The sequence below is a fragment of the Poecilia latipinna genome, unplaced genomic scaffold, assembly GCF_001443285.1.
Source record: "Poecilia latipinna isolate Pla-1442-1.1 unplaced genomic scaffold, P_latipinna-1.0 Scaffold303, whole genome shotgun sequence".
In the NCBI taxonomy this organism is placed as follows: Eukaryota; Metazoa; Chordata; class Actinopteri; order Cyprinodontiformes; family Poeciliidae; genus Poecilia; species Poecilia latipinna.
Genome location: NW_015112919.1, coordinates 108,046 through 134,493, shown reverse-complemented (window position 1 = coordinate 134,493; position 26,448 = coordinate 108,046). Strand labels below are relative to the sequence as shown.

The window sequence follows — 26,448 nt, the reverse complement described above, 5'->3', positions numbered from 1 at the left end:
TTTTTGTTATTTCATTAGTATTAGTCAGTTATAACCTTGGTCTCAATTTTTTGCTAATTTCATCCATCACCTATTAATACCTTTTTACAACCCTGTGCACATCCTGCTCTGTGCATGTGAATGGATGAACTTTGAGATGCAACGAGGTTGGTATCAAAAAGACTGAGGCAAACATGTGATCACTTAAGCAGGAAAATGTACACCAAGAGGGTGTACACATTGTGTGTGTGTGTTTTTAGATTTTAAGATGAATATATGAGGTCAACAAATATTGGCAGTAAACTGTCTCCTCCAGCAGGGTCTCAGGTGGGCGAGCTGGGCACACCAGCAGCTGTAATAACAACACACCTATTCTCACACATTCTCATTCCCCTCGTTTATAATTTTATGTCACATTTTACCCTGTCGGATCTCAAATTTGTCCTTGAGCAAGGCATTAATTAGCTACAAAGATATTAAACCTGCTCCCTAACTTGCCGGAAATGATTTCCCCACAGTTTGGATTTGTCTTAGCTGCAGGACACCCATCATCACACCAGCAAGCAACAGCACAGTGATTACCCACTGCTACAAGCTCAGATCAGAGCAGAGCAGCAGAGAAAGAGGGAGACAAACAAAAACAGAGATAAATGGGGTGAATGTACCCAGCACTGAATGGACAGATGAAAAGAAGAAAAGAAAAAAGCATGCATGAGTAGAGGAAGGACATCATATTTTTCCCCTCTCACTAGAGGTACTTAAGTAAAGGATTTGCTCAACAGATAAGGGACAATCACATACAGTTAGAATTGAACCTACTCAAGCATACAGGGAGCAAGAGAGAGATTAAAGCCCCATGTCCATGACCTAACACTCTGCCAGCCTCTGTATCACTCACACATAATTCTTCCACTTATGTTCTCAGCTCAATTAGACAAGTATCAACTCTATATTTATAAAATGTAGAGATCAATCAATACCGAACTCTACATTTAGAGTTCAGTTTAGAACTTTACAAGATAACCGGCAGAGAACTCTGGGTTATATTATGACCCAAAGCTTAAGTTGTTTACGTCATTGATTACTTTAAAACTAATAAGCCTGTTAAAAAAGATGTAAGAAAAACAAATGTAAGAAGTAACACAAGACATTATACAAAGCACAACTTAATGTCTAAATGTAGTAGACTTAAAGTCAAAAGTATCCATGATTAAATCTACTTAAGTACTGCCAAACCTTTGGATTTACTTTTCCTTATTCATCCACAGTTTTCACTCCACAACTTTTTTGTCGCTAGGTAACCAAAGAGTGTGTGAGTTAGTTGATGCCACCAACCTTCCTTGCTCACAGTGAGAGCTGGAGAAGCTAAAGCCTTTCCTCTGCCTACTACTCCCAGTAGTAGTCTATGAATGTTGCACCAGTGAAATCCTTTTCAATTGTACTTTTGATCTAATAATGTTGATGGCAGTCGACATTACTAGTGTTTCCTCCAGTATGGATCAAGTCCTCCCTGTAATTTTGCATACCTTTTTGAAGAGCAGCGAGTCCTGCATGTGCTCTGCGTAGACGGAGGTGAGCCTGTACTGGTTCTCGGTGGTTATGTCTATCTGGTAACCAGTCAGGACGTAGCAGACGGTGCGGAACTCCTGGATCTTCTTCTGAAACACCTCCTTCAGCCTCTGGTTCCTCAGCTCGGAGCTCTCCATCTGCTTACGTAAATCTAGAGCAAAATATAATAATTAATATACGCCTGCACTGAATACGTTTTACATATGAATTTCAGCCGTCTTTGCAAGACATCATCTTTGTAAACATTGAGCATTCTCCACCTATTCTCACTACACTGATGCAGCACTGATGGACAGATCTCAAACAAAACAAATGCAATGTCTCCATAGAAGTACAGCTGCTCACTTTTACTTCTACAACATAAAATAAAATCACAGCTGGATGCTCATCACAGCAGAAACAGGACCAGGTATCACTTCAACTTGTCCAGCAAAAATTCCAACAAATGCAGTTTATTTCTACAGTAAATAGCTATGTTGCTGTAGGGTGAGTGAATTCTGCTAGCTTACTGTCTGGCTATGACAGTAAACTAGTTGTAACCAGGCCCGACACCATAGCAAATCTAACTGTTTGATAAATTGTCCCAGTAGTTATTGTGATAAACGACACTATTGTTGTTTTGAGAACATTTTCAAGCACATATGATAAATTGCATAACAACCCAAGTTTGCCATCTCAAAGATACATAAACTTTAATTTGGTTAAGAAAATAATTAACACTGGAACTGGAAGATATTTTAAGTTTCCGAAATAAAACAAACCAAAAACAATAAAAAAAATGGGGAAAAAAAACCCCACACACACACACACACACACACACACACACACACACACACACACACACACACACACACCAGACACAACTGATAAAGTATCTGTAAACAAAATTGCTTTTCAAAAATTATTAATCATCAGAATTGAAATCATTGAGTTCATTTTAATTTACCATAGGATTAATTAATTTCTTGCTTATTACAACATTTCTCTTGGAGTAATCAAAAGAATACTAAAAGCTGCAGTAGCTTAATTTTATAAAAACTTCTTTTTTTACATATTTGTTAAACTGAGGCAGACAGACAACATGTGAAGAAATCAAGCTCTTCCATCTCCTCCCAGTGGTTTTACTGCCATCTGCACAAATGTACCACTGCTGGTCAGAAACAACCAATCAGAGCCAAGAGGAGTGTCTCAGTGCTGCTAATCAGGCTCGTATATTTGCTGCTCACACCCTCCCCTTTGCTCTCTGCTTTGACACAGCTCCTCCTACCACGAATGCTAAGGCTAGTTAGCAAAGCTAAATCAGATCAACAGTTTTCCTGTAAGGTCGGGTCGTTTCTCCACCGTTAGCCCATAAAGACTTTTTGCTGCAGCTGTGAGACTCAACATTTATTCTTTTTTATTAACTTCAATCTTATTTACAAATCTGTATTAAACTAGCAAGAAATAAAACTGTTTGAGTTCTACAAACAATTATTTTCCCATGCTTTCATCAAGATCCAATTCAGTACTAATCAATGACGTGTTTCCATATTGGGAATCTTACCCAGCACTTCCTTGGATGGGGGTAAGTTGATGCTAAAGCCAGGAATATGGATGTTGGAGTCGTCTTGTGAGGCCACGCCTCCTTCCTGGAAGGAGCGTACGAGTTCCCTCAGACGCGTCAGTTCCTCTTGGACCGCCTCCGCTTCCTGCCGACGCTGCTGCTTGGCCTCGGCAGTTGGGTTCAGCGTCAGGTGGATGACGCGGGTTTTGACGGGATCATAGTCTCCCTGGACCAAGCAGAGAACAGATAATATCTGAGTCCTTCAATAATCAGGACTGTTAACTAGACAGACTAGTCCTGATAAGAGTGAAGAAGCTTAACAACATTTGAATAAAAGCTTGCAGATGATTTTTAAAAACTTAGTCACGAAACCATCAGTTTCTGATAAAATAGTAATTTTCTTCTTCTTTTTTTTGCATAATATACAAGATGAAGTCATAGAAAGTACCCAATGCTTTAAATAGCAGCTTCAAAGGTTTTAAAATGCTAAAGTTTGTGTTTGAATTCAGCTTCATTAAATAATAAGAGATAAAGACAATTTCCCTGAAGGAAAATCCCAGAGGGAGGGAAAGATCAATCAATCTATAAATCTATAATCTATCTCATCTAAATCGGCAGGCATCTGAGTTTTAGGGGAAATCCAGAGCTGGTTAACATACCATCTGTGTTTGAAACCCATAACAATAATAATGCATATAACAAGCCAATAAGTTGCATGTCTAAAGGAAGGAACACACGGCCAATTAAAATTGTCACCACAACATTTGAATCTACAAGACAAGAATAGAAAATTCTATACTTGTTACAATGTCATTTCATATACAACACACGGACAGATTCTTTGGCAGCAGAAAGAGAGCAGCAGGACATGAGAATAATTAGACATCTTGAAGATAACAGGTCTACAGTCCTCACTTCGATCATAAAGAAACCAGAGAAAAGAAAAGACGTCACAATCCAGAAACACGTTTCAGTTCCACATGCAGCGAGTTTCAGAACTCTGTTTATTTAGCTATTACTTTCCCCCTTTATCTGGCACCACGTTGCTTGTTTCTTTAAATATTTGTTCGTAAAATAAACGTAATTAGATGTTTCCATTAGCTATGAGCCGCAACTCTCCAAATGAACAAAAATAAACAAATGAAAAATATCACCATGTGAAAACTTTCTGCATAGGATTTCTGCTAGTCTTATATGAAAATTAGCATTTCAACAAATGAGCTCTGAATCCCAATAGGTACCAAAGTCTCAAAAATTCAGAGGTTGTGTCATCCAAAACAGAAAAAAAACACATTTTCACATAAGCCTGTCACTTTAACAAATTTTACTTAGCATAAAAATTGAATCATAATGCAAGTACACAATCTCAAAGATCAAGATAATTTAAAAAAAATTAAAAAATAACAGTGGAACTGGAAGACATTTTAAATATTCAGAATATATAAACCAAACAAACACATATAAAATTGATTATGAAGTCTCTGCAAATAAACATATTAATCAGACAAGGGAAATAAGTAAAACTGGTGGTTAGAATTTTTGTGAAAAGATGCAGCCATACTACTGGGTGTCAAATGTTTGCAGCATTTTTAGAAACGTTGGCTTTTTAATGAGACTAAAGGACATCTCTGGTAATTAGGAAAACCATCTTTTGAGCTGACCTTTACGTATTTTGTGTGTTGATTAAACATCTCAGTGACTGTGGAATGTGCTCAAACATGTAGACGAGCTAGCAACACAATACAAGCAAGTTGAAAAATGTCAAACTTTTGTCACTGTTGTTGCTATGGCATCCCTTGAGTTGGGATACTGACACTTGTTGCTGTCATTTATTGCTACCCATATGTTGAGCTAATTACTCCAAGAATGTGAGAAGAGGAAGAGTCAGATTATGCATCAGAGTGAAACTTTTGTCATCCAGTTTTCTTGGTAGAAAGAGAACAAACACGACGAAAACAGGCAATTATCAACCTCATTTTAATTCATCATTTATTTGTTGCGATAGACCTATTTTGACCAAATGGATTCATTAGAATCTCTGCCAGGATTTGCCATGGAGACTTGAGCTTTAGACGAGTTAATGGATAAGTAAGAGAAGATTGGGGTTGTGCCTGAAAAGCATGAAGGAAGAACTCTCCAACGCAGCAACTTGAATGGATGGCTCAGCTTTAAGGTCTCCCTTTCTGTGTTGCAGTGTTAAGAGCTACATGCAAGACAGAAAACATCCCAGGGGAATAACTGAAATGTGCATTACAAGATATTTTTAGTCAGAATGGCCTGTAATTAATAAAAACCGAGTGTTGGGGTGACCTTTGTGTCTTGTGACAAGTAATTAGGAGAGCATTTACCACGTCAACAAGACTAATGGATTTTTTGTCATTTGCTGCTGAAACTTTCTGTGGTCAAAAAGTCAGACTAACTCAAAACGGTTCTCATAGGGTATTTTTAAAAATAATATGCAGCAGGGGTTGTCAAAGTGTGGCAGAGCCAACTCACCCCGTCCCCCTCAATCACCCTTCCTACTACATTATTAGGGTTCCAAGCCCACAGAGGGGGCAGAACAGGTAACGGAAGGCAGGCCTGTTTGCCTGCTTCAGGAAACTGCTTGATCTTGAAGAAGTGAGGACTGAAATGTACAATTCTTGGTCGACAGGCAGGGCATGGGCTTAGGTTAAATTGTAACGGCAACACCAAGTGGTGGAAGACAGACGCTTATCACCTTTAACGACTGAGTGCAATCCAGTCAATTTGACTGCTCCAAGCAGAGCATGGAACCCTTTGTAATTGTACAGATTTTTCCTTATTAGTATTTTTACTTTCTGCTAAAACACATTGGGCTGAAGAACCAGAAAATGATGGAAGACATCTAATATGGTAGAGAGAGCTAACCACTACTCAGACAAAGGATTAGCAAAAGTCAATGTGTTTTAGCTAATAATTTTTAAACTATAAATCCTACAATCAAAAACCTTGAATCGTCTTAATCCTTGGATGATTCTGCACCACTTTGCTGTTGTGCATCACTAGCACAAAAGTTAATTGTCAATCAGTCAAGTCTATTTGTGTAGTAAATTTCATCAACAAGGCAATTCAAAGTGCTGTACATGATAAAAACACAAAAATAAAAAGTCATAAAAACAACATACAGTCACCACTTGAAAAGCCAGTAAACATTATATTTGTTGAGTCAGAGCCATATCAGAATCATTAATACACATCAAATATGTTTGTGCACATCTTCATCACATTTTATCATTACATAAGAAATTAATACATATATTTTAATAAAGAATTAAACATCCCTGTGTAATGATTTTTTTGGACATTTTGGTGATAGGGACACTGTGGGATCAAAAAGTTTATCTCTGCACAATCATTGGATTAAATTACACCAAACTTGGTGCAGATGTTCCAGACAGCACCCTGAGGCCACAGCCTGAATATGATTATGGAGTGTGTTGTATGTTGCCTCACATTTGATCAAATCTCAAAGTTGAGTGAGGAAAAAAATCACACATCATAAACAAGTAGAGGACAGTTTTCTAAATATGGCCACTAGGTGGCACTGTTACAAAAAATGTGCGTTTTTAACAAACATGAAAAGTCTAGATCTGTGGTCTGAGTTAAAATTTAAGCATTTAAGCACAGAAGACCTTAGCAAACTAAGAAGCTGCTTAGTTTGCTTTTGCCTTGGGCTTAGTTTGCTTTTGCCTTGGGCTGGCTCTAAATGTGACCAACTTTACAGAGCTTGTTTTAAGAACCCTGGGGAGAATGGACAAAGTGGAATGAAAAGGCAACCTACTACTACTTGAGCTTCTATTTTTTCCCCTTTTTCTGTCTCTCTTTTTTTTTAAATCAATCTGCTTTTATAAACTGGGTCACCTGATTTCCTAAATAGCCAGTACAAAATGTGTCAGGATGCATTTAATGGAGAAACATGGACTTCTGTCATGTTCAAGTACTATAACACACAACGAGCACAAAGACATTTTCTGATTAGTCTGCTGAGCTGACCTGAACTAATGTTCTCTCCACACATTCTTAAAGGAAGAAAACTCTTTTTGTGTGTTTTACACAAACATCTACAACAATCAATATTGGACCTTTGAAAAATAAGTTTTTCAGACCTCTTCAGAATGTTTGTCAATGAGAGTGCAGGGCTTGGAGGCTTCCTCTGACTACCTACAAGATTTATTGGAGAATATGCTGGCCAGTCGACAAAAACTAATCCTAATCAAAGATTTCCTGCACTGCCTTATCTTTTATGTGGCATGAAAGCTCAAAATCTCCCACAGTGAAAAAGCTGTGCAATCTTTTGGCAGAGTTTGCAGGTGGCTACTTAAGAACTTTGACCGTGATTGGTATTTGTCGTTTCCAAGCCACAGTTATCACCTCCAATAATCCATTTAAGGGTTCCCCCAGAGGCCACGCATGGGAAAGTGGCAGATCATATTATACTCACAGAGTGGCAAGTGAGGCTCCAGCAAAGTCTTTTTTAATTTATTTAAAAAGCAATAGCAAGCAGCCTTCCACTGACTCATTCTCTTTTTGTCTTTGTAAAAGTAAACTCAAATGTTTGATGGTGTTATTAAGATATTATGAAGTAATGTCATGCAGCTCTGAGAACTGCATCCACAGCAGATGCAAATTTTAAAACTTAACAAAAAAAATCCCACAACAATCTAACTTAAGCCTCTTCAAATAGTTCCAGTTCTTATGTTTGTGCCTCATTATATGATGATTTTATAGGGGCATTTTATAGCACAGTCAAGTAACTATGTTAACTTCAGTTGTTAAAAATGCTACATAATCAAATTTGACTTAAAAGAAATTTTGACTTTGTAATTTAATGCCTTGAAATTGGGCCTTTTTCTTTAAGAAACTCTTCCTTTTTCTGAAACTCCGCCTCCAGGAAGTCATCACAATATGGCTCCTCTGTTAACCCTTTAACAAAGTGTTTACCAGCGTTTCACTGGGAAGTAGCTCTATGATTACCACACACCTGTCCATCCTAAATCAGCAAGCCCAACCTGTCTGTCCGCGAAACAAGATGTGTCGATGCCGACCAAAGACCTGCACTGCGTCGATTAGCAAGCCCCTCCTCACACACTATTATTTTCAAATTATGATGCCCATTCGTGCAGCTCTGAATTTTTGCGACATTTACCAATTTTTAAACACAAAAACACACTTTTTGTGATAAAAAAAAAAAAGACTTCCCCTGCGCTCCTGCCACCAGGATTAACAGATTTTTTGGGGGAAATCCTGCTTATCAATAAATTCTGGTACAGAATGTTTAATCAAACAGCAGTTTCAGAATTTGCACATTGATGCAACCAGTTTAATGCCTGTTCATGTATATTTTAAATATAATTACAGTTTGAATCTCTTGACACCTCTTGATTTAATGTCTGCATTACATATTGTTTAAAGGTCTTCAAGGTGCAGCTGGGAAGAGAGTCCCCCGTATTGTTTTACGGTCATGGCTTTAAGTTTCTTAAAATAAAATATGACCAAATTTGGTTCCAATTGCCATCAGGTATTCTTATCTGACCAATAATACAAAAACTCTCAGCTACAGTGCTTGACAATTACAATACCAAGGTATTTACTAGGCATTGTGCTGCCTTAATTTTTCATTTTTTGCTGAACATTTAATGGCTTAAGTGGGTTTTTGCTAATGCTGAAAGGTTTAATGCCTTTGTACCTTGACAAATTACTGAACTCCCTAGTCAATTTAGAGCAATTTTAATGAATAAAAGCAATTTTATGACATATTTCATGACAAAGATAGATGGAGAAATTGACAATGATATAAAGATGGAGTCAATTTAGGGTTAGGTTAGAGCAATCTGTGACAGTCGGTGTAACAAAAGTTCTCATTGTGAGGTTTTTGAGGCATTCACTTCTGAATGTCACTCACTCAGACCCATTCAGTCATTGATTTCCACCCTCCAACACCTCTCCAGCCTGTCCCTCATCTCTCCACGCAGACTGATGAGCAGCTCTCTCTCACTGGGGGAGTCAAAAAAATTAACTCCTATGAATTGACCCGATCCACTGACTGAGTAACCTTGAAACGTTCAGAAATTCACCCCTTCAGTCAGTCGGCTGCTGCCTTAAAGGTAGCGGTCATGCTTGGGGAGATGTGGATTTTATTTACTCCATGGCTAAATGGAGTCAACACGCTCGGCCACACAGATTTCATTAAAGTGCCTTGGCAGGTTTAGTTTAGTGCAGTTTAAGTCAGAGGGAGTTACAGAACCTGAGATGAAACATGAACTCTCATACATAAGCAATATGTGGAGGCAGGGAAGCAAGGAGGGGATCCCCAAAATAAAAACAACCACAGGCGAAGACAAAAGGTTATTAAATTATTTTGTTAGATTAAAATAGATCAATTAAATGTGTCGGCAGTATTGATCCCACTACCTGTCAGCAATAATATAATTTTATCACATTTTAGGGCAGTGTTAAGTAAAATCGACTCGTACCTCATGTTCTAAAGTTATTCCCACATCAAAAACATACATGTGTTGCCTTGATTCTTTCACACAATTTTGAAAAATCCTTTAATCTCCCCTGGCAACCACACGTGTGCAAAACACCTAGATGGACCGAGTTCCGTCTTCAAGACACAGCTCTTCCTCAGAGCTACAGCTTCCAAGTTTCTGCTTCATTGAACACCCATAACCCGCAACTTCCCAACCCAGCTCCTTCAGACTAGCCAGCAGGAATTAGCAAACACCTGGTGGAGCTACACATCTATTGAGCTCAGTATAGGAACCACTTCTCAGTGCAACGCTGGTAAAAACGTTGTTAAAGGGTTAGAAGAGGATCACTTTCTGAAGGCGAAGTCACAGAAAAAGAAGAAGCTTTTAAAGAGACAGAGGCTATATTTCAGTGCATTAAAGTAGGAAGTAAAATTTCTTTTAAGTCAGAATTTCCCCCAGTGTTTTATAAGCCTGGCAAGTATTTTTAAAATGGTTGCATTTTTTGAGCCTTTATTGTTGGTGTTCTGGTGTCAGTCTTCCAATAACACATAATTATCAAATGATATTTCCACATTTCCTGTCAACTTTAAACATTTTTTAACTGAAAAACACGACGGGGTGCTGGATGAATGACTGACTAAGCACCCAACCGCCGGGCCTTTTCTGTGGAAAACCTTGTAGACCATATTTGATATAAAGCATTTTTATGCTATATATAATATTTTCAACTGAAGCTAACATAGTTGCTTGATTGTGCTATAAATTGGCACCATGTGCCTGGGAAACACATACTGCCCCTTTCAAAACTAAACAGCTAAACGTATTCACCCCTGTCCAAATCTGTGTCCACTGTAATCCTTTCATCCAATAAAAGAATGGGTTTTAATCCACCTTCGGCTCTGCAGCTACTTAACTAGACGCTGTTGGAATGACACCTGGCTCCAATTGTGCTTGAAAAAACTGTCAGATATGAAATATATTTTTGTGCATCAATCCACGGCGTCTTGTAGGACAGGCCGCTACCCTTGGGGTTATTAAATTTGTTCCTTTGTGCCAGACGAGTAAATCCATTACAAAAGCCAGTTGGAGGGACGTTTGTTGCCTACCTGCAGGTTGTGTCTCTCCAGTCTCATCTCCAGAATGTTATTCTGCTCTTCCAAACGCTGTCGATCCTTCTCCAACTCTTCAATTTTTTGCCTGGAAATTGCAATTACAACCAAAATAATCACCATTACAGAAAATGTGTGTGAGGACAGGGTCTGTTAATAAACCATCATCAGAGCAACCATGGTTTTCATATGACTTAGAATTTCAGATTTTATATTAATCAGGATCTCTGAAGATTTCAGTAAAAGATAAAAAAAAAGAAACAATATATATTTAAAAGGCGAAGTATTATGTAAAAATCTAAATTTTTCTGCTTTACATTATCTTATTTTATTCCCTCATCAAAAACATAACTGGCGTATCTGGAGACAGAAAGATATCTTTCAAGCACATATTTGTCTTAATGTTGATGATTACTCCATATAGCAACTCAAAACTCAGAAATAAATCATAGCTTATTGCTGAAGAAGGTGGCTATTAGACCGCTGTAGACAAGAATGTTAACGGAAAGACGATTGGAATGAAAAACGTGTGCAAAAGAAGAATAACCATGGTGTTGGCTCAATGAGTTTCATCAAGTTGATTAATCCAGGTCTAAAACTTAGATAATTAAAGTGAACACCCTTGTTGAAATCCTGCAGAGACCCTGAGGAATTACAACTAGTCATATAAGTTTAATACCTTAGTATGTTGACCTCTTCTTTGTTCGCTGAAGAGCTGCAGTCAGCTGAAGAAGCCAGTTGTGTCTTTACAGTCTCCAACTCATGCTCCAGCTAGAACAGACAAAAGAAAAAATGATCTGATGAGTGCACCAACATTACACCAATGGGCCGTAAGCCCAGCAGAAGCCTGCAGACAAATCCCTGTGAAGTCACATTGCAAAGTGACGTTACGAGCCCCATCCAGCTCTCCACTGTCTGCTCGCAGACGACGACTATCATTGGTTCTAGTTGTGAAATTATCAACGTACAGTGATCCCTTGCTATAACGTGGTTCACCTTTCGCGGTCTCGCTGCTTTGTGGATTTTTTTTTTGTGCAGTTTTTTTCACAGTGCATTGTGTTCGGGGTCCTGATTGGCTAAACAGTCTCCGAGCTCCTTCTCTACCTGTGTGCCAATAACGTTACGGTATTTAAATATAAGTAATACAGATTGGAAATTCAGGAGACAAAAGCTGAAAACTTTGAATGCCTGCTGGAAAAAACTGTGGCCAGAGGCAGCAAAACCTGACCGGCGGAGGCTCGCTTGACGAGATCCGTCGCTCTGCCATAGATACAGCTATGAGTCTCGCGGGGCAGGTTGGACGAGACGCTTTAATGACATGACTCCAAATCACATTAAGACCCGATTGATGCACACGCACATCCACTGATCTGAAAACAGGTTTTGTTCTTTGGTTTTAATGTAGAGTATTTAATTATGCTGTATAATAATTGTAAAAACTAAGGTAACTACTTCGTGGATTTCACTTATCACGGGTTATTTTCGGAACGCAACCCCCGCGAAAAACGAGGGATCACTGTAATATGCTAAATCTTAAATGCATAGCTGATGTATAAAAGAAAAAGGGATGGGATGCTTTGCTATTAATTGTCAACACTACAACTAAATAAAGTACAAAGGTATCACATTTCATTGGTCAAGAAAAAGTTTTATTTACAAAACAATAAAAAGGACAGGGAAGTACGCCATTTATGCTAGCTTGACTTTGACAACATTTGATGGAGATGTGCCACAGTGTGTTTAGATTCAGTTAAAAAAAAGAAAAAGATGACCAACAAACACCGACTCTCTGACAGATCATCAGTAGAACAGGAGTTTAAATCAGCTAATCAACCACCTCTGTGTTTGGACGATCACTTATTAATAATCGCAAAATAAACATCAAGAAACGTGATTCTTTAACAGACTGAATGTTCTGTTCTTTGGGTGAGAAAATTGTATGTTTTTTATGCTGGATCTTGATACACTGGTGGAGCTGTTGTCAGTCCATTGCCATGGCAACAGACCTGTGCATAGCGTAGCATACACAGAGAGCAAGAAAAATGAAGAATAGAAGTGATTTAGAGTTGCTCTTTGCTGATTTTTCTGGGCCGCCCAACCAGAAAAACTAATAATTAAATTAAGAATACCTACATCTCCAGGTTTCATTTAGTTAGCATAATTATTCTACCACGGCAGTGCAGCTATGGGTTGGCATATAAAAGGGCTATCGGATAAACTGTGAAGTCTAGTGCATACTTACCTTTTGCAGCTGCAGTTTGAGCGTCCCTGTCTCCTCTTGTGCCTTACTGAGCTGAGCCTGAATTGGAAAAAAAGAGAAGCAAGTGTTTCTAACACAGAGTGAAAATTTACCTATTTTAACGCATCATTTCCCTCAGGGTATTATAAGCACTCCACTTACCCAATGCCAGTATAGGCATCATTTATTTACTTTAAATAGGTTATTTAACTCTTAACAGTTTAGCAAAGATATATAAGATATATATTTATAGATGACTTATTGAACTGGGTGTGAAGCCTGGACCTCCTGCGCCATCACAAATTATTATAATGCGGTTTTGAAAACCCACTAAAAATGGCTTTTCAGAAGCCTGTACCAGCATTTATATGATCTCCGTGAAGGAGAATACTGCACCAATGTAGACACCAAAAATAAAAGCCTGGGTGCTTGTTTACGTCACTCAGTGCAAACCTTAAATCTTAAAACTGTCAAGGAATATCAAGCATAAGAAATATGCAAAAAGAAAAAAGAAGAAGAAATAAGTTAAAGACAGTCGTCACACACCTCCATCTCTGCATTGTGATTTTGTGTCCTCTGCAGAACGTCTTCTGCCTCTTTGACTCGTTTACTGAGTTGAGGAGAATACTCGTTTGACGCTAGCTCACTGTCGTAAGACTCCAGTATAGCACGCATGCCATCACGTTCCTGGAACACAAACATTCAAGCAGTCATGCAGCAGCAAGTTTAAAGACCGAGGTTTCCCTCAGTGTACGATAAGCCTGGCGGGCCACCAGGCTAAACATTATTTATCATAGGGGCTTCTTACACACCAGTGACAACGATAGCAAAGGCAGGCTAAAGAGTTTCTTTGGTGAAACGGCTGGAAGCACCATGGCAACGTGTGGTCAGGATTGGACACTGAGGTCAGGTGTGTTTCTTTATTTACTAGAGCTCAGTAACCACTTCCTGTCTTTACTGGTCTATATCCCAACAAATTTAATGAATTTTTAAGACTTTATAGATGGTGTTTAAATGTTGTTAAAGTGTCTTCCAATTACAAACAATTACCAAGTCACATTTTCAAATTTTCTTTCAACTTTAAAAAAATTATTTAACTCCAAAAACACAGTGGACTCTGAATGGCTGCTCTAGGGCCCCAACCATTGAGCTTAGCAAATTTTCTCAAGGAAACCCTATAAACACCAAAGACATGTCTTTTCCAGCAGTCATTTTACAACACATACAATCAACTGACCATCTCCCACTAGGCTGCTAGGTGAGGGGCAGTGCTCGATGATTCTGAGGTTACAATCAGAAGGTTTTACAGACACCAAAATACATTACCTTATTGCCAGAAAACGGCTGGATGGTGTTTTGTTTTGCTGGGGGGTTTTTATGCTTGGACTGCTTCTACAAGCAGGAGAGACCCAAATGGAAGTACATAAACATGCTTTAACTATGTCAGGATTCTGTGTGTTTGATGAATGTGCTTTCTGTAAATTCTTCTTTTGCCGTTCTTGCTGTATTACATATTCGACACTGATGCCAATCAGAGCAACTGCAGTTGGTTTAGTTCTCAACTTCGAAGAATTTGTCTAATACGATGACTGGCTTGCTTCAAAGTGGGACTAATTATTCAGCTGAAAAGACTTCAACATTAACAAGTTAACACATCTGATAAATCAGAAAACTTTAGCACATTAATATTACATAATATAGATTAATGAATCTACCTACAGTATCTTGACCTGAAAGCCTCTCTCCCACTGAGGGTCAGCAAGTTCACAGCAACGCATCTCGACACATGAGGAGCATCAAACGACAGCAAAAGACAAGGTTTTTTTTTCCCAGCATAATATGTCTGAATGCTGAAAGCAGCCAGTATTACTTATTAATCTTTCTGTCAGAAATCATGGACAAAGTGGAAACGCTATGCAGAGAAAAACATGCAGATGAGCATGGAGATGACCAAGGGCAGCTGCCGCACAAATCTCCTCCAGAGCCATCCCTCCATACAGAGCCATAGAGGGTAAAATCCCTCTGGTGGAGTGAGCTAGGAGACTCCCCTAGAGGATCCCAACCAGCAGATATATGAGAATATAAAATAGTCTCACACAACCAGTGTGAGAGACGCTGAACAGACAGAGGACTTCCAGCTGAGTTATCTCTGTAACGCAAGAACAGACACGGGCAGCGGCGAAGTGCAGCCGTGAGCACTACGTAACATGAGAGTGCATAGACGAGAGCTTTGAGGATGAAGAGAGAAGCCAGGAAGAGTCATGGCTCTCTGAGTGAAATCGTCTTCAAGGAGGAGTGCGCCTGCAATGAGACTTGCGGCAGCAGTAATCAGCAAACACCTGGTGGAAATGTGCAACTGCTGACCTTTTCACACAAACTACGTCTCAGTCCAACGTTCCTAAGAACGCTTGTAAATGGGATCATGGAAGAGCATTGTTGTGAAGAAGTGGTGAATTGGGAGCGTCAGAAAGGGTAGCAGGTTCTTAAAGAGACAGGAGTTAATTTCATAATGTCGGATTCACCTGCAATGCCAGGTCAAATTTCTTTGAAGTTGTTTTTGATATTCACAGCATTTTTATTACAAGTGAAGGTAAAAGTGACTAAATTGTGCTTTACTTTCTGGATGTAAAGGTCGCACGAAAGCACAAAACAAACTCCAATTAAATAAAGCACAAAAAATTATTGAATAATTTTATTTTAGATTTCAAGTAAACAAACAAATCCCCTACAGATTGTTAAACAATGTAAATGAATGTTATGCATTTGGAACTTGCTAACACAATGCAAGCGCTCAAGGTAATGTGCAAGAGGGAATAGGAAACTAAACATCACTAGGAACACAAGTAAAAACCAGACAGAACAAATACGTTTGGAGGTCAGCGTTTGCTCCAAATACCAACCAGGAGGGCTTCCAGCTGTTTGTCTATTAACCTGCAGGGAAAATTCAATTCATCACTTTTCTGTGATAAAATGAAAAATTTAATTTAAAAACAAACATGGAGCGGGAGAACAGAGTGATAAAACTTATTGCTGTTTTCACCATTTATTGTTGCCAAATTGCTTTTCTGTCAACCTCATCTGGTGGCTAAAGATTTCTGTGCCCCAAATGGGTCAGTCTGTCGTCCCGCAGAGTTACATACTGTAGGTGATGGTAAGTGTGGGTATTTAGTGGGTGAAGCCTTAAGGTAAAGATAAAAGATAAAGATAAAAATCAGTTATTTGAAATTGAAAAGAAATGCTGGACTAGTGAGCGAGCCATTTAAAAAGCTTCATGCGCGTGACACAGAGGCCGAGCGGTGAACCTTCCAGCAAACAGACGAACCATTATGTTCATGTCGCCATGTTGCATCATAACATCTCCTTCAATTAAAGGGGCAGAGTTAAGCAAAATAGTTGTTTTTGAGCCTTGCATTTTGTAATTTCCTCACCAAAAACATAGTTTATTGTTGCCGTGATTCTTTCATGAATGTTTGAGAAATCCTTTAATCTCCATGGCAACCAATCAGCTGTGCAAAACACATGGTTGGACCTAGCTCCGCCTTCAGGGCACAGCTTCTTCTTAGAGGTCCTCACGCATGATTCCCCATAGTCAGTTCCTTCAGACTAGCCAGAAGAAATTAGCAAACACCTGGTGGAGCTATGTACCTGCTGAGCTCATTATAGGAGCTACTTCTCAGTGAGATACTGGGTTTTTAAGAGGACAGATGTCGTGATGACTTGCTGAAGGTGGAGTTTCAGAAAAAGCAGGAGCTTTTTAAAGAGACAGAGGCCCAATTTCAAGGCGTTAAATTACAAAGTCAAATTTATTTTAAGTCATATTTGATATTTATATAGCACCTTTACAACAACTCAAGTTAAAATAATTACATGATTGTGCTATAAAATGGCGCTATGTAGCTGAAAAATACATAATATTGCCGGTTTAAAATGTGTTGTCTTGTTTATTCGTTTGAAGCCATTTCTTAACTGATTTGTTTTCCAGATGAAGAGCATATTTAGAACCTCGTCATGATGTCACCATCATCTCATCCAGTTTATGTTTGATCCTCTATGTTTTATTCTGCATTATTGTAACTGATCAAAGTGCCTGGAGTAAGTAACATCACAGATCATTATTTATTCCAGTATCCCTGCAATCATGTTCTGTAATATCACAGCCGGAATTAAATAATGTAGTTTTAAACAACATTGGAAGGAATCCTAAAAGGTTTCCAAGTATGCCTTTTTAAAAGACAGTTATCCCTGGTATTGGCAAATACTAGGGATGTATGTAAACTTTTGAATTTGAGGAAAGTTAGAAGAAAATCTCAGAAAAACATGTTCTTGTTAAGTTTTATGGAATTTGTATTTAAGTTTTTATTCCTTTATTGTCATTGTGCAAGAAAGCACAACAAAAGTCTAAAAAAAAGAAAAGACAACTCTTAAAGCACTGAAAATAAATAAATTAATTAAGTGTTTTTAGATCCATAAATATACTTAATTAAATAGCATAAATATACTTAAAAATATGGTAAAAATAGCTTGCTGATTTTTAGTTCTTGGAGTGTGTGCGTGTGTTTTTTATTGATTGCCAGGTACCTTGGTTAACAAAAGTAGTCGTTTCTGTAGTCGTCGAATGAGCGCATCCTGAGCCTCTCTCTTCTTCTGCTCCTCCACGGTTCTGCCGCACTGCTGGGTCAGCTCCGCTCCGGCTTCAGACTGGGAATGCACCAAGCTCCTGACTCTGACGGGCAACACAAATGAATAGCCGGGGGAAGAGATTTTTGTGTGCAAAAGTGGAGGGAAGGGTAAAAAGAGAAAGCAGATTGACTAGGGCTGGATGTTCAGACAATTTGGGAAGAACAATTTAAAGCCAATTTCTAATAATATTTCCTCAAAGACAACCTGCCTACCTGTCTGCCTGAATGATGAGCGTCTAGAAATCATTTGAGACAGAGATTTGTGTCAAGTCTGATCAATAGGACAATAATTACAGTGAAGGCTAATAATTACACTGCAGAAGTCCCTTTGCAGATTCTGGCCCATTCATCATCCGGCGCTTTTGCTGTGTTTAATGTGTCGTAATGAGCCCAAAACGCTCAGCACAGGAGAAATGCTTGTTAACCAACAAAATCTGGACACGAGCGCAGCATTAATAACCGACAGCATGCATACAGTCCCTACAGATACCACCTCAGTCTAAACAGGACGAGTTTAATTAGTAAATTCCTTTTCTCAAACAATCATAACCTCACACACACACACCAACGGCTGCCGTCAGGAGTGCTATCAGAGTCAGGACCACTTTAATTAACTTTGTGACAATTAAAGACTTCACAGAGATAGACTCTTAATAGATGCATGAAGAGAGAGAGAGGGAGAAAGAGAGAGAGACGCAATGCAAATAGAATGAGAGAAAAAAGTCTGAAACAAGAGAGATAGGGGGGATTGTGTGTGTGAGTCAGACGGTGTGTGTTACCGGCTGCTGAGTGTGTAGTTCTGCTCTTTCAGAGCAATTTCTCTGTGCTGGATCTGAATCACCTCCCTGGACAGATCCTCCGGTTTCCTGCAGACACACAAAGCTCTGGGTAGTGAGCGCATGCATATGCAGAGAGATCACAAAAAAGAAAAAGAAATATATATATATATATATGAGAGACAGAGCAGAGAGAATGTTAAAACAAAGAGACGTCACTCCATTCTGTTAGCCACTGGGAGGCTTGGTAATAAACAGTTAAATTCAAATTATTATAGAAAACAAAGTCATTCAGTAAGCTATGGTGACATGTAAGAATGACATTTCACCAGAATGAATTTTAACCGAGCCAATCAGGAAGAGAAGAAGTTGTGAACAATGATATTGATTTTCTGCACCGTCTTAGATTTGTAGTCTGCCTGAAGTTTTAGCAACAGCAGCAGAGGCAGTGAATGAAGTCGTTCAGTCCATGTTGGCCACATTTCCAAATATTAAATTAATATCAACAGTCATCTTGTTCAGCTCGGCACTTCTCTCTTTGCAGTGGAAGACGTTGTTTACAGTACAGGCAACTTACAGTAAGCTTCTTAGAGTGGAACTGGAACATAACAAACGTTATGGGGAAATGTTAGCGACTGAACTAAACATGATGTATGTTTGAATTATTCCAGAAGGACAAGGTGGGTCTCTGTCTCAACTGTTATTGTTTACATCACAACGTGTCTATACACTTCCGCCTTTTAATATCAGTGGCTGTGGCTCGGAGTCCATCGCATGCGGCTCACTTTCTAAAGCTGTTTTTTAACCACAGTTTCACATAACCTGGGAGGTTGATGGCTTCATGTCGGAGAATTGGTAATGATTTGTTCGACAGCTCAGACCTCAACTTTTCTGTTTTCTCTCCTCTACGTCATGTACTATGTTCACGTGACTAGCCTAGCATAGCATAGCCTACTCACCTCTGACTGAAGCATCGATACAGGTGTAGATAAATGTCCACCAAGGCCAATTAAAGGGGGAGTACCTTTACTTTATTAAACTGGTTGCATTGTAGAGCAGTGTTTTCAGAAAACTGTCTGAAATTTTTGTTTTCTGTTTTCCAATCATTTAATTTAAAAATAAACATAAGAACTGTGGGAATAAATTAAAATATGATGTGATCAATAGAATATATATATATTTTTTCTAATCAAACAGGGGATTGTGATGAAAAATTGTATTATCTGTTAATAATAAAATTTTCCACCACAGAACTGGGGGTGGCAATATAAAATCCAATGCAGTATTTATCTTAAATAAATGCAAAAAACGATTAAATATTGAACAAAAAACATTCTACTTATTTACATATACAGAACATATGGAAAAGTTTGGGAAGCCCTGGCTCTGGACTAAACATGACAAAGCAAACTGTGCTGACCACCTTGGTTGTGGAGCCTCATCATATCAAACCTCCCTGATGTCAGGCCCAGCGCTGAGGCTGGCCTGGCCGGGGCGAAGCCAGCTGTTGAAAACACATGGGAGAGCAGATGCCGTCTGCTAGAGCAAATCAAACACGAGGTTTCCAATTCGACCGGTGCTCCGGGTAGAAAGCTCTCACTTTGTTTTGTGCTTCATCATGCAGGCACCTTCCAGCTTTTTTTTTTTTTTTTTTTTTTTGACCAAAAATAATGTGCAGCACCTGGTTCTCCATCGACAAACGGTGTAAAACAAACTGGATATATTGCATGGTGTGGATGTGTTCCACCTAGTCCAGAGATGATCCTATAGTAAATGGGTTGATGTGTATTAACGTGTGCATGCATGCGATGCGCAGATCTTCAGTGCATACAACATGTCAGAACTGCTTCACTGCTCACATGGAAACCTCAGTCTGTTTAACAAGTTGGCCAGGCGTTTCAGTGAGCTGAGGTGCAGTCGTTTAGAAAGACTACAGCTCCACCTAGTGGTCTTTCTTTGTATTTCATTAGAAAGACATTGATGATAAATGTTTTTTTAAAGAGGGCTCTTCTGCTCATTGACACCATCATACTGACCTTATGTTGAGTCCTGTAGACTGTCCGATGTTTTCCCAGGCCTGCAGCTTCTCAGCCAGCCTCTAAAAGTGACCAAATATCATTTACTGTCAGAGCAAAGGCAACAATATTCATTTATGTGTACAAAAAATTTAAAATATCTACCATTTACCATCTACCCAAACAAAATGGTAATTTTGTTTGAACAGTTTAAAATTATACATTTACCAGAAGAAAACAAATCATTTATATTCTAATGAGTAGGACTTTTTTTTTTATTTCAAAAAAACTAAAAAGTACATTTGATATTTTAGTGGTGGCTAGGAGTTTGAAACTCCTGGTTTAGATTCTCAGTTATTCTAGTATCCACATCATTTTTTGTAGTTAACTGTGACAGCAGACAGACAGTTTACCTCTTTCTCCAGCTCTATGTTAACCAGCTCTTCTTTTTTCTTCTCCATTCTCTCCAGTTTCCTCCTCAGTCCCTCCACCTCCTCCTTCAACAGGCTGCAGTTCTCCCTGCTGTCCCTGTTCAGAGGAGAAACCCAAAACTCCTCATCAATCGCAAGAATGAAATGTTTGGTCTGCCATCAAAATGTGTTCAGTTACTGTTCATAGAGACAGTTGTCACCTAACATACTATAGATGACAGCAAATACATATTATTAATAAAAGGAGTTATCACTTCCAAGTTTGACATTACATGTCTGAAGAATGTGAGAGTCCAAGCATAATCTATAATCAAAGGTTAGAAAACTGCAAGAAATTTCAGCCATACGGGTCTCCTTACAAATAAAGCAGTGGAATAAACACAAATAAAAGAAAGCAAATGGACCTCAGGAAGGCGTTGTCTTCCCTGAGACGCTTCAGCTCTTTTTCCAAATCTGGAACTCTCGCCACCTCGGACTTCACGCTCTTCACAATGGCGATATCCTGTTCCTGGAGGGCTAGACGTCTCTCCAGCTCCTGCAAACTCGGACAGAAAATCAGTCAGAGCAGAGCTAAACTACTCTGAACTGAAAACAATTAATACAAACTGAATGATTTTATCGAGTCTGAAAACTGAGGGAAAAAACTAAAACTAGGGTTTCTTTTTCTCTTCTTGTCCTTATGCAGCTACTCACGAGCTGAGTTTTCTACAACTTTTATGCGATATAAAAATCACCATGTCATCGTTATCATCGTTATTTTACTGACTCATTTTAACCTACAAAAGTTTGTGCTATGCTCATTTTAGGAGAAGTGTGAAAATGGGTCAAAAATGTGAAAAAACTTCCAAAAGTATTTCTATCACTTGAACCTTGACATGTTGGTCATGTAAAATCTGAAAATATCACTTATTACAGGGATTTTATGTAAATAAGCCAACAAAAAGAAAATTAATTTTGAAATTGTGGGTTAATGATATGTGGTTTTTCTATTAAATTTAATAATTTTTGTATTTATTTCTCATTACCAGTCTGACAAGTTGCCTGTAGTAGTAAATGAATCAGTGTAATCATGTCCATCTGTGACTAATTTATCTCAACATAAATACAGCTGATCCGTTTTGGGCTTTTGTCTGCAGAGCTGCTTCTAGAAAGCATTGACTTGGTGGGCATTAATCATGCTAGATACTTTCTTTTTCTTTATTTTTAACAGAAAGTTTTGGAACTCATGTAATGTAAAAGTAAAAAGTTGGATAAAGTGTGTGTGTAAGTGCAATGTACCTTGATTTTGATGATGTGCTCTGAACAAGAAGACTGTTCTGCTTGGAGGCTTTGGCAAAGCTGAGAAGCTTCTAAATACTTCCTGGGGAAAAAAAGAAGAATTGTGTGTGATTAACATTTTGCTCAGTGTGGAGGAGCAGGATGTCCAGGATGAAACTGGAAGGATCTCTGGACCTGCGCTGTAAGTCCAGCTGTTCTTGCAGCTCCTGGTTGTCCAGAGTTTGGGCAGAAATAGTTGCATCTTGGGTTTGAATCTTCTGGCAAAGGTCTCTGATTTCATCTCTCAGAGACATGATGGTCTGGATACAGCGAGCAATTCAAAGATGGAGATCAAGAGAGATCAAAAATCTAAAATTTATTCTGTGTGTGTGTGTAACCTGGTCGGCTGTCATCAGTTTGGTGTCTCGCTCGTCCAGCTTCTTGTTGAGGCCGTCCAGGTTCTTACGAAGAGAACCGTTTGCTTCCACCTGCTCTGACAGGTTCTTCCGTGCTTCTTTCGCTCTCTCCTCTAATGTTTTTATTCGCCCCAAAAGTTCCTGGTTGCAGTCAACTTCATGCTGCAATATTTAAAAAAGTAAATAAATAAAAACTAGGTACTACTTGTGACGACAGAGTTGGCAGGCAAAAGTAAAAACCTGCAGCAAAAGTAAAAACTTGCAGCAAATACTATGAACTAGAAGCAAATATGCCTGTGCTTGATGTAGAGGAGAGCAATGTGGACTTAAAGTTTTATATTTTGTTGTACTTTTGTGAAAATTAAGAACTAATTATAACTCTTCTTTGAGCTGCAACTAAAGTTTATCTGCATGGGATACTAATCCCATACAGAAAAAAACAGAGCTGAATGAATTTAAACTATTTCTTTTTTAAAACACAGATATAAATGTACTGAATTACACATTTATTTGATAACTGTACCAATACAGAACACTGAAATACACCACTAGCTTCACCAGCTTGGTCAAACGTCTTTAATTTTTTCAGTCAGTGTCATTAGGAGAAGAACAGCCAATATAAGATAAATAATAAAAAAAACCTAAAGCTGACAATAACAATAGGTTGACTATCTTGGTCAAACATGTAGCAATTAAAACAACAAACCTTCTTCCAAATGGTTCAATGAATGCAATTAGGAATTTTAAATATAAAGTAAAATAAATAAAGCATGATGTCACTCAGAGCACACAGAGTAGAATTAGACTGAATAGATCTGTCCTTACAGATTCCAGATGGTCAGATGCCCAATCTGGAATTTTTTCCAATATCGAGACTGATACAAACATTGATATCAAAACATCGATGCGTCTCTAATAGACACTGAACTTGTCTCGTACCTCCAGGTTTCTAGCGTTTTCAGAAGCCGCCTTCTCAAGTTCGAACCGAGCTCGTTTGTGACTCAGCTCCATCTGCTTCTTCTCCTGGTCCAGCTGCAGGTAGCGGTGCTGAGAGTGAACCCTCTCTGCTGCTTCCAAAAACTAAAAATAAAAATACATAAAATAAAATCCAACTAGCCAATGTTAAGGCGAATTAGTGGTTTTGATAAGTTTAGCTCAACGCAAATGATTTCTTCGTACCTCCATGCTGCGTTTATAGTGAGGCTGCAGGTTCCCGCTCCCCGCCTGCTCTGACGGACGCTGTGGATGCTCATGGTGACTAATGAAAGTATTAAAGGACTTCAGGGTCGTTAAAATAGTGGTGTCATCTTCCAGATCCATTTGAAATGTCCGAGGTGTAATACGATGCTAATAAGAGGCAAAAAATATGAGTGAAAATCATCATAACAGTGATACCAAAAAAAAACACACACATGGATTTTATGGTAATCTTGAAATACCATCGCAGTAATCCTTAAGTGATTTTTAAAACTGATTTGTTTTTTAACACACCTGAATATATGTTGCACCACTAAGTTTGACAAAGAAAACAAATATATTGGACACTTTTCTGTAAGCCAGAGGTGTTGATGTGTGCATACATGGAGGTTTTCCTTTGAGTTAGAATTAATGTTTTATTATAGTTATTTAACTTTTCTACCCTCCTTTTATTATCAACAAAATTGTGGGAAAAATAAAAATAACAAAATGTCAAAATATTCTGACAGTTTTGGTTTTTGCCAAACATTTCTTCTGTTCTGGTGTCCAAATAATGTATTGGTACTTTGTTTCTTCCTCACATGACTACCAACAAAAAACATTCTGGTTTCGTTGCTTTGCTTGGTGTAGGTTTTTAAATTATAACAAATTAATAATCCATATTGAAGCAGAAGGTTACTGCTATACTGTCAATAGTTAAACAGCTTTATACACAGAAGCAGAAGGTTGTTGTGGGATGAACAGAAAAAAACCATAAATATTAAGGCTTACCTAATCTGATTTAGCAACTTTAGGATAATTATGCAAAATATTTTACAAGAACTCAGCTAAAGTTAACCTGTTAAATCTAACCTCAACCTCAAAATGAAAAGACAGAAAAATTGCTATATATGTTTAGTCTTCGTATTTATCCACTGAGACAACCACATATTCTTAAAAAGGAATTACCAGTGCATAAAAACTCAAGTGCCATAAGCCAACTTCTTTAACAAACTAGAAGAAAAGCCACACATTTAAGAGCTAAAACGTAGCTAAGTTCTCTGATTTAGCAGCTATTTTGTTTTTGCTGCGTTGCTCTACTGGAGTTGTTTTTCTAGTAAAGTACTCATAAACATGAGTTACAGTTTAAACTGACAAGTTAACGGCCACCCATAGCATGTTGTTCCCTAGCACAACATGCTAGGGAATTCTTATAAAACAAAACCTGGAAGTAATAAGACATTACCTTAGTGGTGCTCTTTGTAAACACAAAGCAGTTTGCTGTAGATTGATGTTGCTCCTGCTAGCTGTGTTAGCCGCAATGCACCGCTCTGAAAATCCCTCCAGTTCGATGAAGCTTCTTCTTCTTCTTCTTCTTCTTGTCGGAGTGCAAGTAAAGTTTTGGGTCATTACCGCCACCTATCGGACTGGAGTGTGGCTCGGGATGCCAAATGCTAAACAGATTCATAAATAAATAAATAAATAAATAAATAAATAAATAAATAAATAAATAAATAAATAAATAAATAAATAAATAAATAAATAAATAAATAAAACTATATTCTCTCCATTAAGTTTTCTTCTTAAGGTACCTCAACAAAAAAAAAAATAAGAGTCTGAACTAGAAACTTTGTCCAAAAGGTCTTAACAGTTGCAAATTGTTGTCCAGTAAGTTATGTACCAGTTTTTCATTGCAGAAAGAAACAGGTAGGTAGGCGCCTCACAGCCTAGATGAAGTCATCTTTTCAGATGAAATCTTTTGAAACAAACATCTGCTAACTTAACTGAGGCATTACAGTTATTGTAGAACATCCGGTAAAAATTCATAAATGGTCAATAAAAGCAGATAATTCTAGATCTTTGAACATCAATGTTTGATCAGTTTTAAAAGATTTAAAGTAATTTCCAACTAAACTAAAAGCATCTTCATGGATCAGAGTTGATCAAGCATATTTATGCCATTTCTATGAATTTCAATAATATATTGATCCCAGGGGGAAATTAAATTGATTAAATTTGTTGGCTAATGAATTTTACCATTTTTAACTGACATGCAGTTTAGTTTTTCAACTTTTTTCTCATTTAAAACAATAATGAGAACTTTGCTCTCCTTCAAATCATTTTTCCTTGATCATAAATCTGCTCATTTTGATTTAAAGTTATTTTATGATTATTTTAGTTAAACTTGTTGAGTTTTAGATGCATTTTCAGGTGAGATGTTGTTTTCACTGTGCCTTTTTCACCAAGGCACTTTTTTATTTTTTCCACCAAATAAAATAGTTTTTATTTTTCACTGTGCCTTGGTTAGGTCAGATCCAGCTTTCATCCAAAATAATCTCATATTTAAATTATTACCAGTTTTTATTTCAATAAATTCTTATTGTCTGTCTAATGTGTATGTCTACTGTTTGATCAAAATTAAGTGAGTTGTTAAGCTTACAGTACCAATTCTGTTCTTATATCAGACTTGTAAAAGCTAATAAAACATCCAGGGTAAAACATCCAGGGTAAAACATCCAGGGGTTGAATACTTTTTGTAGGAACTGACAGTTGTTTGTTTGTTTGTTTGTTTGTTTGTTTGTTTGTTTGTTTGTTTGTTTGTTTTGTTTTGTTTTTGTTTCCAGATTAAATGTATTGCTTGGGGAAGAAAAGGCCGACAGATGTGTTTAGTTTTTAGATCACTTTCCTTCATTCACCAAATGCTGTTCTTTTTCTATTTGTTTTTGGTTTCACATTTTTACTGTTTTTATTTTATATTGTAAAAA

The 26,448-nt window shown here is 37.9% G+C and overlaps 1 protein-coding gene across 1 annotated transcript in view; it reads right to left on the bottom strand.

Annotated features, from left to right (window-relative positions):
- The window catches only part of mad1l1 (mitotic arrest deficient 1 like 1), a 49,358-nt gene extending 24,282 nt beyond the window's left edge, over window positions 1-25,076 (bottom strand). Inside the window, exons 1-17 of the mRNA XM_015034544.1 lie at window positions 24,930-25,076; window positions 23,687-23,854; window positions 23,447-23,587; window positions 22,490-22,669; window positions 22,287-22,411; window positions 22,113-22,194; window positions 21,239-21,369; window positions 20,817-20,931; window positions 20,425-20,486; window positions 18,392-18,478; window positions 17,512-17,656; window positions 13,480-13,620; window positions 12,937-12,993; window positions 11,374-11,465; window positions 10,692-10,782; window positions 3,092-3,317; window positions 1,506-1,699 (exon numbers count right to left, since the gene is read on the bottom strand). Of these exons, the coding sequence (XP_014890030.1) occupies window positions 1,506-1,699; window positions 3,092-3,317; window positions 10,692-10,782; window positions 11,374-11,465; window positions 12,937-12,993; window positions 13,480-13,620; window positions 17,512-17,656; window positions 18,392-18,478; window positions 20,425-20,486; window positions 20,817-20,931; window positions 21,239-21,369; window positions 22,113-22,194; window positions 22,287-22,411; window positions 22,490-22,669; window positions 23,447-23,587; window positions 23,687-23,827 (2,010 nt within the window). The 5' untranslated portion in view covers window positions 23,828-23,854; window positions 24,930-25,076. The remainder of the gene's footprint in view (window positions 1-1,505; window positions 1,700-3,091; window positions 3,318-10,691; window positions 10,783-11,373; window positions 11,466-12,936; window positions 12,994-13,479; window positions 13,621-17,511; window positions 17,657-18,391; window positions 18,479-20,424; window positions 20,487-20,816; window positions 20,932-21,238; window positions 21,370-22,112; window positions 22,195-22,286; window positions 22,412-22,489; window positions 22,670-23,446; window positions 23,588-23,686; window positions 23,855-24,929) is intronic.
- Between the last annotated feature and the right edge of the window lie 1,372 nt (window positions 25,077-26,448).